We start from the raw sequence: 12,748 nt of genomic DNA on the forward strand, positions 1-12,748 counted from the left end.
AGACAGGTGTAACTTTCCTGGAGAAAGGACCCTCCAGGAAGCAGGGTGTTCGCTTTGGGGTCCAAGGACAATTTTCATCAGAAACCAGCTTGGGGAGAGGCGCTTGGGTGGCTCAGTCAATTGGGCGTCTGACTTCGGCTCAGGTCATGATCTCCCAGTTTGTGAGTTCGAGCCCAGAGTCTGGCTCTGTGCTGACAGCCCAGAGCCTGGAGCCTGCTTTGGATCCCGTGTCTCCTTCTCTCTGCACCTCCTCTTTTCATGCTCTGTCTCAATACCTCAAAAATAAATAAACATTAAAAAAATTTTTTTACAAAGAAACAAATCAGTGTGGAGAAGGAACGAGGGAAGATAAATCATGTAACCTCACCAAGGGAGACCAGATTTCACTTCTGTAAAATAGATCATTGCAGTAGCAAGCGCTGAGGTCACCTCACCTATTTTAATATTTAAATAAATATAGAATCCCATTGAGTCCTCTGTTTCTGGAGTTTGATGTCAGAGTGAAGTTTTGTAACTGATTTGCTATTCATCACTTTCAAAGAAAATACTGATGTGCCCATTATATACTTCTTGGGACTACTGAAGGAATCTTTATATTTTAATAGCTTAATGGCATGGGGGGAAATATTGTTCAGTGTTGCTTATGTAATATTCAGGCTTGGGAGGCGTAACCTGAACCTAACAGTGAGGAAACAGACAAACCCAAAACAAGGAACACCCTTTTCTTTTAGGTACTGTACCTTTCGAAAAATGTCAATGTCAAAAAAGCAAAGAAAATAAGTTAATAAGACAACTAAATGCAATATCTAATTCCAGACTCAATTCCGTACCACAGTGAAAAATCCTACGACAGACCTTTTTAAAGTCAATTGATGAAATTAGAAGTCTGATAGTGGATATGGTGGATTAGAAAACAAAAAATGCATTGTATCACTGTTAAATTGACTAATGTTGACAAATGTATTTGGTGTCTAAAAGGAAACCCCTATTCACAAGAAATAGGATAAAGGACCATTGTCTGAGTCCTTTAGGGCTGCTATAACAAAATACTACATGCTGGGTAACTTTTAAACAGCAGAAATGTATTGCTCACAGTTCGAGAAGCTACAAGTCCAAGACCATGGTGCCAGCATGGTCTGTTGAGTTGGAGTCTTCTGAGTTGAAGACTTCTCATTGCATTGTTAGGTGGCAGAGGGCTTTAGGGAGCTCTCGGAGGCCCCTTTAATAAGGCACTAATCCCGTCCACGACAGCCCCTCCCTCATAATTAAATAGGCCCCTCCCACTAATAGCATCATCTTTAAGGATTAGGGGTCCAATGTATGAATGGAGAAGGGCATGTGGGGGGACACAAACATTCGGGCCATAGCAGCCTAGATGCATGCAATTTACTCTCATATAGTTCAGAGAGAAAAAGAGAGGGGAGTGGGCAGTGATTAAGCAAAGGAAAAGCCATATGACAATGCAGGAAAAGAGTACATAGGTATTCAACGTATTATTTTTATTTTTGCAATTCTTCTGTTAAGTTTGAAATTATTTTTAAATTAAAAGTTGAAACATATGTTGTTAGATAAAAGAGTACCTAGAGTTCTGTGTGCCGGCACTGTGCCCTAAGTCCCGGAGAATTCTACTTTAATAATAATGCAGCCAGTGGCTTACTGCGGGAATCTTTCTTGGCATTTGAAACAACTGAGCTGATATTATTTGTGTAAAAAGCCCAAAAATTCAGAACTTCATGGTGGTGTGTACAAATTCAGTACTAAGGAATAACTCTGAGGTTGCCCCATATCTTCTGTCCAGACATATTATTTGTCTTATACAAATTAATTGTTAAACAGAAGGGGAAAAATCAAATGAACCAGGAAAGTTCTAATTGTTGCTAAAGCAGAGAATTCATAAGGGAGTGCTCATAAGTGGACATGAAATTTGCCTTTGCTATCCGCAAAGAGTTTATTTCTTAAATTGTAAGATACATTGGAAGCATTACTTTTCTACCTTTAACAAGGTCCTGGAGTGTCCTAAAGCAGGCTGAATTACTTTCTTGGGACAGGCAGTAAAAGGGGTGAAGATTACCAGGGAATTTGAACTAAGCGAGTTTTCCAATTTTTACATCTGAGTACAAATGATTTTATGATGCTGTGTATGTAAGGTTTGGTTTTGGGGTCTTTTTACTATGTATCACTTCGTTGTAAAACAGCTTTAATAACGCCTGTGAAAACTGCTACCCTGATGGTTCTGACCACGCTGAGTGGGCCCCCGCTTGCTTTATCCCCCTGCCCAACAACGCAGCCATTGTCCTGTAGGTGGCGCTTTGCATGAGCGCAGTCCCCAGCTGCACAGGGTGTGACAATGAAAGGACTTTCCGGTTCTGCAAGCTCCCAGCCCAAGGAACATGCTGTCTACTCCAAAACAATCCGTACCAATGCAAATGGTGCACTTAAGGAGTGAGGTCATGAGCAGATTCAATGCCCCTCAAAGGTGTTGGAATTAAAATGGCACGACCTTTTGTGCTTAAATCCTAAACTGAAAGGAAGGGTGTCCTTCTCAGTTACTCCACGACCTTCGATGTATGGTTGTCACACCTTCTTTTTTTTCTAACTTTTCTTCCTACCCTCTCTTTTCACTTCCAAATTTGCTTTACAATTGATGTAGGTGTTTTCTACCTCATAGAAGTGATGTTATCATTTTTAAAAATTGAGCCAAGGAAAAAAGCAGAAAAAAAATTTTTAACACAAGAAAAAGAAATTATATTATTAAAAACGCCTTTGTGTTCTGGTCTTGAACTGACCTAGAATATTGCCATAACTGCCCAGGAGTTATGGTAATGGAAGGCGTTTTGTGCTGCCCAGAAAGAAAAAGGACCTGAAGATTTGCAGTCAGATATGGACATTCTGCTAGCTTGATTGGGAGTGATTATGAGAAGTGGCCTTTAGAAAATATTTTCTCATCAATATTGTCTTTTGGAGTTCACCTTACTCAAGAAGAATACATAAGAAATGGTTGTTGAGGTTGACTGTTTTTTCCATCAATTTAGTGTGCCTTTTTCCCACAAGTGTCTTTACTTTTCAATTTATTTTTTAAGGATCATAGACAACAGATTTTCTCTATCAAAATATCAAAGCAAAGTACCAGCTCCATCGCAAGTTCTTGGCAATCTTTCTTTTATTTCTTTCACTCTAGTCCGAAGACTATAGTGTGGCCTGGCTATGATCAGTAGTGGATCTGTGAAGAAAAGCCAGCAGGACTTGAAAACACAAACATCTATTCTTAGCCTTGAGAAGTCTTGTTACAGTTTGTTGAGTGGTATGCAGATTGACTAACATTTCAGCGGCCTGGTGAATTCCCTGAAAGAGCTCTCTCCTAAAGGAGGCCTGTGATCTTCAGGGGGGTATCTGTTGTGTTTGGACCATTCAGGTGATGCTTCAGGCATAGCAGAAGGAGCAAAAGTGGACCGAAATAATAGTTATTTTAGAAACTTGCAAACATACTTTTGGGGAACATACTAACCAAATGGCATTCATAAAATGATAGAAATGATTGAGGTGATTTCTGTACAATCTTTATGGAAGATTACACAGTCTTTTCCTAAGGGAAACGTCTTCTTCTAAGGGAAAGGCAGTAAGGAACAGATGAAAGCTGTGGGAAGAATTATATTTGGGTTCTATTAGGACAAACTGCCTACCAGGGACCACAGGAAACAATGCCAAGAAGGTTTTATGGATTCCTATTTGTAAGAAAGAGTAAACTTTCTTTTGTGAATGAAATGCACTCATTCTTGTTTGGAAGCAGAAAGGTAAACCAGCTAGCCCCTCCAGCTCCCGGTGATTATTTACCCCTTTCATCCACAGAATCTCAAGGCTGCCTGGAACCTTGGAGATCATCCACTGTGTAGATGACGACACCAGTTTATGTGGTTGTCCAGAGTCACACAGAGTTGGAACAGCCTGTCAGCCTCCCCAGTCTGCACTTATTTTCCCACCACACAAAACTACCTCCTTAGTTTGTTTCCAGCATTTACACAGAAAGTTAGCCCCCAACCCCGTTTGCAGATCCCACAACCCCATTCTGGTTTTGAGAAGGATTCCCTTAGTACTTCCTGACTTCTCCATATGACCAGGGCCCACAGAGGACAGTTACTAGGACCCCCATGAGGGGTTAGCCCAACTGAAACGCAAAGAAATGAAGAGCTTTGCTGAGGTCACAGCTAGCCTGTCCTAAGCTCCTAGCTCCACAGGACATTTTCAGGGGATGACACTGCATCCCTGACATCCCATTGACAGAATGTCTTCCTTTTTGCCTTCTTAGGTTTCACGGCAGCAGCCTCCCTCGTGTCTTTGGCTTGGGCCTTGGCCTCTTACCAGAAAGCCCTCCGGGACTCTCGTGACGACAAGAAGCCCATCAGCTACATGGCCGTCGTCATCCAGTTCTGCTGGCACTTCTTCACCATTGCTGCCAGAGTCATCACCTTCGCCCTCTTCGCCTCGGTTTTCCAGCTGTACTTCGGGATCTTCATCGTCCTCCACTGGTGCATCATGACCTTCTGGATCGTACACTGTGAGACAGAGTTCTGTATCACCAAATGGGAAGAGATTGTGTTCGACATGGTGGTGGGGATCATCTACATTTTCAGCTGGTTCAACGTCAAGGAAGGGAGGACTCGCTGCAGGCTCTTTATTTACTATTTTGTGATCCTTTTGGAAAATACAGCCTTGAGTGCCCTCTGGTACCTCTACAAGGCCCCCCAGATTGCAGATGCATTCGCCATCCCTGCGCTCTGTGTGGTGTTCAGCAGCTTTTTAACGGGCGTCGTTTTTATGCTGATGTATTATGCCTTCTTTCACCCCAATGGACCCAGATTCGGGCAGTCACCAAGCTGCGCTTGTGAGGACCCAGTCGCTGCCTTCACTCTGCCTCCAGAAGTGGCCACGAGCACGCTCCGGTCCATCTCCAACAACCGCAGTGTCGCCAGCGACCGCGACCAGAAATTTGCAGAGCGCGACGGGTGCGTACCTGTCTTTCAGGTGAGGCCCACGGCCCCGTCCACCCCATCGTCTCGCCCACCACGGATTGAAGAATCTGTCATTAAAATTGACCTGTTCAGGAACAGGTACCCGGCGTGGGAGAGACACGTTTTGGACCGAAGCCTACGGAAGGCCATCTTGGCCTTCGAGTGTTCCCCGTCTCCTCCGAGGCTGCAGTACAAAGACGATGCCCTTATTCAGGAGCGGCTGGAGTACGAAACCACTTTATAAAACAGAAGGCTTTGGAGGAGCCACAACCTCCACGCGGAAGGGTGACAGCAGGGCCGTGGCAATAATGAACCTCTGTCCTAGACTAGGGCGACGAGCCGTAATGCGCTTCGTCTGGCCCTCCATCAGCTGACTGCCTTCTGCTGGTCGCCATGGAAACATGGGAGCTCCGGAGGACTCCTTGTTGCTACCAGCCCTCCTGCCCGCTCTCAGCGTGTCCACCAGAGAGTACACGTATCACAGAAAATGTTGCCTCCGACCAATAGGGTGTTTTGATGGCGTTAACTGATCTTTGCATAAAAATATATTCAGTCACACACACACAAACACACATGCACACAAACACACACGGGCGCACACATGCTAACACACACAGCACCAGTCCTCTGTCAAAATAGCTTAGGTGATTTTTTTCTTGATGCAAAGCTCTGATTCTGAATATAAAAACAAAGAAAGAGAGAGAATATATCCCTCAAGACTCCAGAAAAACAAAATAGTACTTAGAAAAGAATTCATCGACCATTCTCATTCAGAAACTGATACCATGCGTGAAAATCCTACCCGACAGACAGCAACCTCCATTGTTGTTTACATGTGTGTTAGAATCGATGGAATGGTTCGTTTTCAACACATTTCAGGACTTTTCTTTTATTTTGAAGTTTCAGTTAAGAACATCTTTTCTGACAGAAATCCTATGCAGCACATGTAGGGCTTTTGACAAGACCAAGGAGCTTGATAAGTTCGGGATGTGAACGCAATGGTGATCATGATTCAGTATTCAGTTGCAGAAAGGTAATAAATCCATGAAGAGGAAGCACAGGAAAGAGAAGGCGGAATGAGCGTCAGATTTCCTGGCCTGTGCGGCTCCCACTGGCATGTAAGTGCAGGGGCAGAAGAGGGACAGGCTGACCTGGACGTCACAAGACGTGGAAGAGTGTGGCCCTGTGTGAAAAGGGGCAGGCGCGACTCCAGAGCGCGCCGTGCCACACCCTCCTAGTGCCAAACAGGGTCCAACCACAGGACTGACCTGCGAGTCCCAAACACCTGAGAACACGTGGCCTGAGCCCCCCAAACGCAGACGTGAGAGCGCACCATCAAGATCCCCAGTGTGTACAGACTTCCCCCTGCCCCCAGTCCAAGGTCAAAGTGATGTGTCTTTTAGAGGCTTTGGGACACTTTTTAGTAAGTATGAGCAGACAGCGCAGTGAATATGCTATGAGAAAACCCTTCCAAACCGATTGAGGGCTTACCACTAGATCCAGCTAAGATTTGTAATTGAATCATTTGTAAAGTCGCACTCTTACAACAAACTTCTGGGTTTTAAATACCTCCGTACGGCAAGTAAACGTTCCCTGCTTTCTGTTCCCAGTGTCCTCGGTCATGGTGCTTTTTGTTGCATTAAAAGTGCCGGTCAAACTTTGATAGTATTTTTTTATAGTTGGTGCAGAGTGGAATAACTCATGGATTATTTCAATATTTTTGTAATAAAAAATATAGGGTATACATAGAGACATCATCACTTTTTTTATAGACCTGGAATCGTTTAAAATACTTAAGCATCATAATTACTTGGGATGTCAGAAACTGGTCCGCCAATTCCATCAGCCTGCCTCAGCAGATTGAGAACACCTGTCTCTTGCAAGATCACCCTACTTTGCAATGTCGGTGCCCCCAGGAACCTGGCCAGGGGTGCTATCAGAATATCAGGTGACGAGAGAATCCGCTTAACTAGAAAGGGCTTGTCAAGACTGGCCAATGTTTCCCAGGATGTGAAAGCTGTAAATGATTACTTTCATCCATACATTATCACACACCTTGACCACAGTGGAAGATGTCTTAAACTTCCTTCCCTGGTTTTATATTAACCCAAGTGATATATTAAATATTAGTCCAAGTCACTAAAAGAGAGAAAGAGGCACTAAAAGAAAGAGAGAGAGAGAGAGAGAGAGAGGGGGGGGGAGGGATGTCCATCTAATTTAATTATTCAGTTATTTGGACTGTCCAATCCACTTAAAATAGTCAAGTTCTAGAGCCACCACCTGTCATGGGTGTGTCATACAGAGGCTGCTGTCCCCATGACCTCCACAGAAAACGGCACGGAGCTCAGTCTAGGACTCCTTTTGGTACAAAGCCTCAGAGCAGTGTTTTTAAAATAGATGATTTATTATCAGTGCGCATACTTTCCTAAAACTCCATGATTGATCCTCCAAGCAAGATTTCCACTAAAAAATAATAATCTTGTGTTCAGATCTGAAAAGCTTACCTAGTCGCCAATCAAGGCCCAGGAAGACGCTCTTCTTGTCAGCGACTGGTGAAAACATTGGCCCCCACTGTAGAAGGAAAACATGATCATATTGGCAAAATATCTTCACCTTTGTGTGGGACCTTGAGTTATTAGCTTCATTATTTCCAAGAAAACTCTTAAGTGATGATTTTTGGAAACTGAATGGCTCAGTTGAACTGTACCTTTGATTTCATGAGCAAATAACAGACGGCAATGATAGTGTCAGTGAGCCCAAACTCAGCAAGCCACCACTCCACAATCATGTAAGTCCTGCGTTAGTTCTCAGTTGGATCCCTCCTTTACCAGGTTAAGGGTCAAAATGAGTACTTTGTGAATGAACAATGACGTACTGTGCTTTGTCGGAGGTAAGGGTGCAGTTTTAGGAGAGCGTAAGAAGTTTGCATTTTTCAGTGATTTCCCAAATACTCTAAATACTCTGTTATCCAACATACTTGAAGGGTATGATGTTTTGATTCATCAGAAATTCTTGCTAAGGAAATGACATCTCCACCACAAATTCCAAACTTTCTTAAGATTACAAGAGCCAAAAGTCTTAACCTCCCGGGAAAATCATGACTTCCTCTTGTTTCCATGATCCAGAAGGGCATTGCTCGGTCCTCAGAACTGTGTGGTGATAAGCACTGTCAGTACATGCTCGATACACAGATAACAGAGGGTTTAAAGTATTAGAATTTAAAGAGACATTGTCAATGTACAAAGGAGCAATGTTTGATTTTTGTGTTGATATTTTAGTTCTTCCTGAGATTTCATTTTCAATCTGCCACTCACTTTTTGCACCGGACCAGAAAATTTTCTAAAAGAAGATTTTATACCTTTCTTTCACTTTCAAATTAGCATTTCAAAACGAAAACTTATGTAAGATTAAAGAGTCTACGTACCTTCACACAGATTTTCAAGTATTTGTGTGGAAGAAAAAAATTTTTCCATATAAGTCAAAGTTTGGTCCCCCATAATGACAATGTCTTTTAAATTCTCTTAGTCATTAACTCTGTCCTACTTAACTCGGTACTATCTAGTTCAGTGACACCGACTTTGCCGATACTCAGTTACTACTCACTTCTGATAATGCTGTGAACCCCATGAATGAAATAAATTCTCTTACCGACTTGGCAAGAACATGCAGTTCGAGTATTAGCACAATACAAAGATTACCTGAAGATGAAAGTATCATAAGGTATATATGCTTAATTCCTAAATGCCCAATTTCTTTTGCTCTATGAATCAATGAAGTGATAGCACTGACCAAATACAAGTGAAGGGGAATAATTGAAATCTTGATGACTGTTTTTCTAAATATCACAACACACATATTTGTTATATGTGTTTATATAAAACACATGTATGTTTCACACATGTTGATGTGTGTTTATATATATATTATGTGTGTATATATTTATGCACACACACACAATTCAAGAAACAGAGATGAGAGGGAGGAAGTATATATTGCCCTTTCGTGCATATAAAATGGTATGTTACCGACACGTGAACTTTTAGTTAAAAAGCTTTTTTCTTCTCCTTTTAGGCCCAGCTTACAGCCCTTGTTTGTAAGACATCCACACACTTGTGATATTGTGGGAAACACCCAGATGCAATTTAATGCTTTCAGCTTGAATAAGCTGTATCACTCCAAAAAGATTTCATCTCTTAAGCAGCTGAGTAGGATAGTTTTGAATCATTTCAAAGTTTCTCTCTCTAAACCGATTGAATTGAGCAAAGAAAAACTCTTGTGCCCTCACCAGGAACTGTGCAAAATTACATGGTTGCCTTTAAGTGCATTAAATGCCATTGAATGGACCAAGTTCTCCCCCAATGTTTAGACAAGGATCCATTTTTTTTCCTAATGAACCATTTTCTATACTAAGTATGTGCTTCCCTGCAGTCTCCTACATCTTTGCCATTAGCCATGACTGTTTCTATATAAAGCTTAGATGATATGCCTGCATTTTTATGTTTCTAAGGAGAATTCCTTAAAGCCCGTTTAAAAATAGCTTAGATTGCCTTTCCGAAGTGCAGCTCATAGGATGGCTGAGGTGCATGGTGAGAACACAGCAGAACTGGGGTGGTTGTTTCTATACATTCAGTGATGGAAGTAACTCAGCTCCCGCTCATTTATCTTCAGCAATGCAGTGTCACTTCTGGAAACAATCAAAATGATTGCTTCTGCCAGCCTGTGACTCAGAACACCACTCTTCCCCATCCGAAGCTGGGGCATTCCAACATGGCTAACGTTGGCCATGCCCCTCTATCGCCCACCCACCACAGCCCCTTCCCTCCATTTCCAAGTCTCTGGCCCTGACGTGTGTCAGGCTCTGAAATGATCTCAACAGTTGGGTAGCGTCTCCCCTGCTCACTCAGGCAGGCTGTACTGTCCACTGTGGAGCGTTCTCTGTGCACCTATGTCCTGTATAGTTGCTAGCCTAGAAATGGGTACACAGAAAGACTCAGTTTGTGCCTGTGATCAACAGCCTCAACAGTAGGATTACTCATTCAACAGTAAGACTCTGCAGAATGTGGGTGGAATTGTATAAAATCACAAAGAGCCATTTAATTTTGTTAATTGTAGCAATTAGGCTAGCTCGAACACGGCTGTGCTCACAGCAGAAAGCCAAATGGAAGAAATGGCAAACAGCCATTTGCCCACGGAAATGAGGGGTTCAGAAACTCTCCCTCGAGTGTTTAAGGCATCACGTTGTCATCCATCTTGCTCTAGATTCCATAAGAAAAGAAATCAGACTTTTGTTGTAGTGCATGCAATGGTCTGATCCAGAAATGCACAACTTCAGCCAATTTTTTGTGGCCTATCTTCTGCTCAATAAGGGATGGTTTGGTGTCTAATTGTTTTGCTAAAATATTTTACCCATGTAAATAGTATACTGACACAATATGTCAGAAACACTTGACAAACTCAAATTTTTGCTTTGGTTATTTTTTTACCCTTAGATTTTCTTGCAGCTCAGTTACCCATTTTGATGGTAACTTACCATGACTGGGAACTTATCATGTGCCCAGTGCTGGGCTAAAGAGCTTTGCCCGTGTGATTTCATTTAATTCACACAACCATCTATGAATTAAGCACCATTTACAGACAGCAGAACTTAATCTCAGCGATACTAAAATTGCCAAGGGCCCCACAGCTAGGAAATGGGGTGGAGAATTGAACACAACTTGTAACAATGTTCAGCTACTGCAAATTTTTCTAGAAGACCAAGGGATATTTTCCCACCAAAATCTATTTCTGGTTTGGTAAGCTTCGGGGAGAAACAAAAGCATGGTCTGATGATGACATTTTTCAAAGCAAATTTCATTTAAAAGTCAAAGATGTCTTCCAAAATGAAAAGCTAAAAATAAAAGCCAAGGATAAGAACTGGAAATTGCTATCGCCTGTAACTGAATTTTACTTCCACTCCCTAATTCATAGTAGATAGATTAGTGCTATTCTTCCATTCTGGGCAACTGTCCTCCTCCATGGCCCTAGTCTACACTAAAGTAAGAGATAAATATAAATTAACTGATGGTTCTTCTCTTGTATTTTATACATGTGCTATACTCTCATCTGAAAAATAACTAAGTACCAGTACTCATTTTAACACTCAGAGAGAGAGAGAAGAAGAACGAAGGGAGCGAGAGAGGGAGAGTGGAAGGAAAGACTGATCAACTAACCTGTGAACTGACATTATTCTATCCCATCGCCATAATTTATTTCTAAGTTTTATGCCCTGCAGTTCACAGAATTTAACATTATTGTGCCATTAGCCTGACCCATCATATAAGTTGAGGAATCTTACCTTGGACTGAAAGGTTAAATGTAAAGAATAAAACAAATGTTCACCAACTACTTGTTAAATTTATTGTAAAATAATTGATGTGCCCTTTCCTTCCTCTCTTCCAATGTAACATGTCTGAGTTCTACAAGATGACAGTCAAAACCCATTCAATGATGTTATATAGTAAGTCGTGAGTGATTTATTGGAGTTGATGCTTAAAAAGGAGCCAGTAATAAGCCCCAGATTTTCTCAGCCTTGGTGTTTAGTTTAGAAAACTACACAGTGATCAATCTGACTTTCATGTATGAAAAATATGAGAAAGCTTCTCTCTTCCTACTTTGATTAGATTTAAGCAGATCTTTCTAAAGGAATGTTAAATTAGAAGTCACTAATTTTTACAGAAAATAGTGTCTAAAAGAGATCTAAGTGTCGAGTCAGCAAATTCCTTTTATAGATAAGACAACCAAGGTCCAAAGAGACCAGGTGATTTTTTTGTAACCGGGATTCCTTCAATTATCTGTTCCACAAATGAGCATCACTAGGCAATAGACAATCAAATTCATGTTCCGGCAGTTTACCCTTTGGTTGTGAGTAGTGGAATAGGAGTCTTCTGACTTTAACTCTTTTTTGCTCTAACATCCTTCCTTAGTACATATGATATGTTTCCAGAAGAGTAGTTATTTAAGACTAACACAATTCCAGACCTAAAACTTGGTTATTGCAATCTGAGAGGTTGGTCTAAAGCCATAATTCCGGTGCCCAGAAGAGCAACATTACATTCACAGGTCAGGATAACCAGACTCCCTTCATTTGGATACTCAGGGCTGGCATAGTACGCAGACTGATGGCCAAGTGGTTGGCTTTCCACAGATGTAAGGGGTGTATCGTTTAAAGATAACTATTAATTTGCATAACTCATTTTCTGTAAGTGAAAACATTCCAGTCAGGGATGCGTAAACCCATTGGTTCCCTAAGGAGTAGAAGGAAAGATAAAACACATATTAATTTCTATGAGCACAGAATAATTCGAAGACTGCCTTAGTGAATCCCGTTAAGCATCAATAAAACAGTTGACCTCATAATGGTGGGAGTCTGAGGAAGGATTTCTAGGTTGACGCCGCCATGAGTAGCTCATTACTGTGATTGCTGCTGTTTTAGCCGTTGCACCAGGATAATAAAACAGATCAACATCAAAACTAATTAATCAACTTGATGCAAATATCACCAGTCTGACCAACACAAAATGTTCTCTTGTGTTGTTATTAAAGCCTGTCACCCAACGCTGTTACTAGAATTTCAGAAAATGTAAGGTTTCGTGTTTTTATTATACTTCCATCTATCAAATTAAGCTGGTGGCCCTCTCCTCTCTCTATGGCTTGATTTGCATTAAAATGGAACTAATCAAATTCTTATTTCATTTAAGTGCTAC

The 12,748-nt window shown here is 41.6% G+C and overlaps 1 protein-coding gene across 1 annotated transcript in view; it reads left to right on the forward strand.

Moving 5' to 3' along the window:
• XKR4 (XK related 4) overlaps window positions 1-5,250 on the forward strand; it is a 411,991-nt gene extending 406,741 nt beyond the window's left edge. Inside the window, exon 5 of the mRNA XM_029924011.1 lies at window positions 4,304-5,250. Coding sequence (XP_029779871.1) covers window positions 4,304-5,250 — 947 coding nt within the window. The remainder of the gene's footprint in view (window positions 1-4,303) is intronic.
• The last annotated feature ends 7,498 nt before the right edge of the window (window positions 5,251-12,748 follow it).

The sequence above is a fragment of the Suricata suricatta genome, chromosome 15, assembly GCF_006229205.1.
Source record: "Suricata suricatta isolate VVHF042 chromosome 15, meerkat_22Aug2017_6uvM2_HiC, whole genome shotgun sequence".
Lineage (NCBI taxonomy): Eukaryota > Metazoa > Chordata > Mammalia > Carnivora > Herpestidae > Suricata > Suricata suricatta.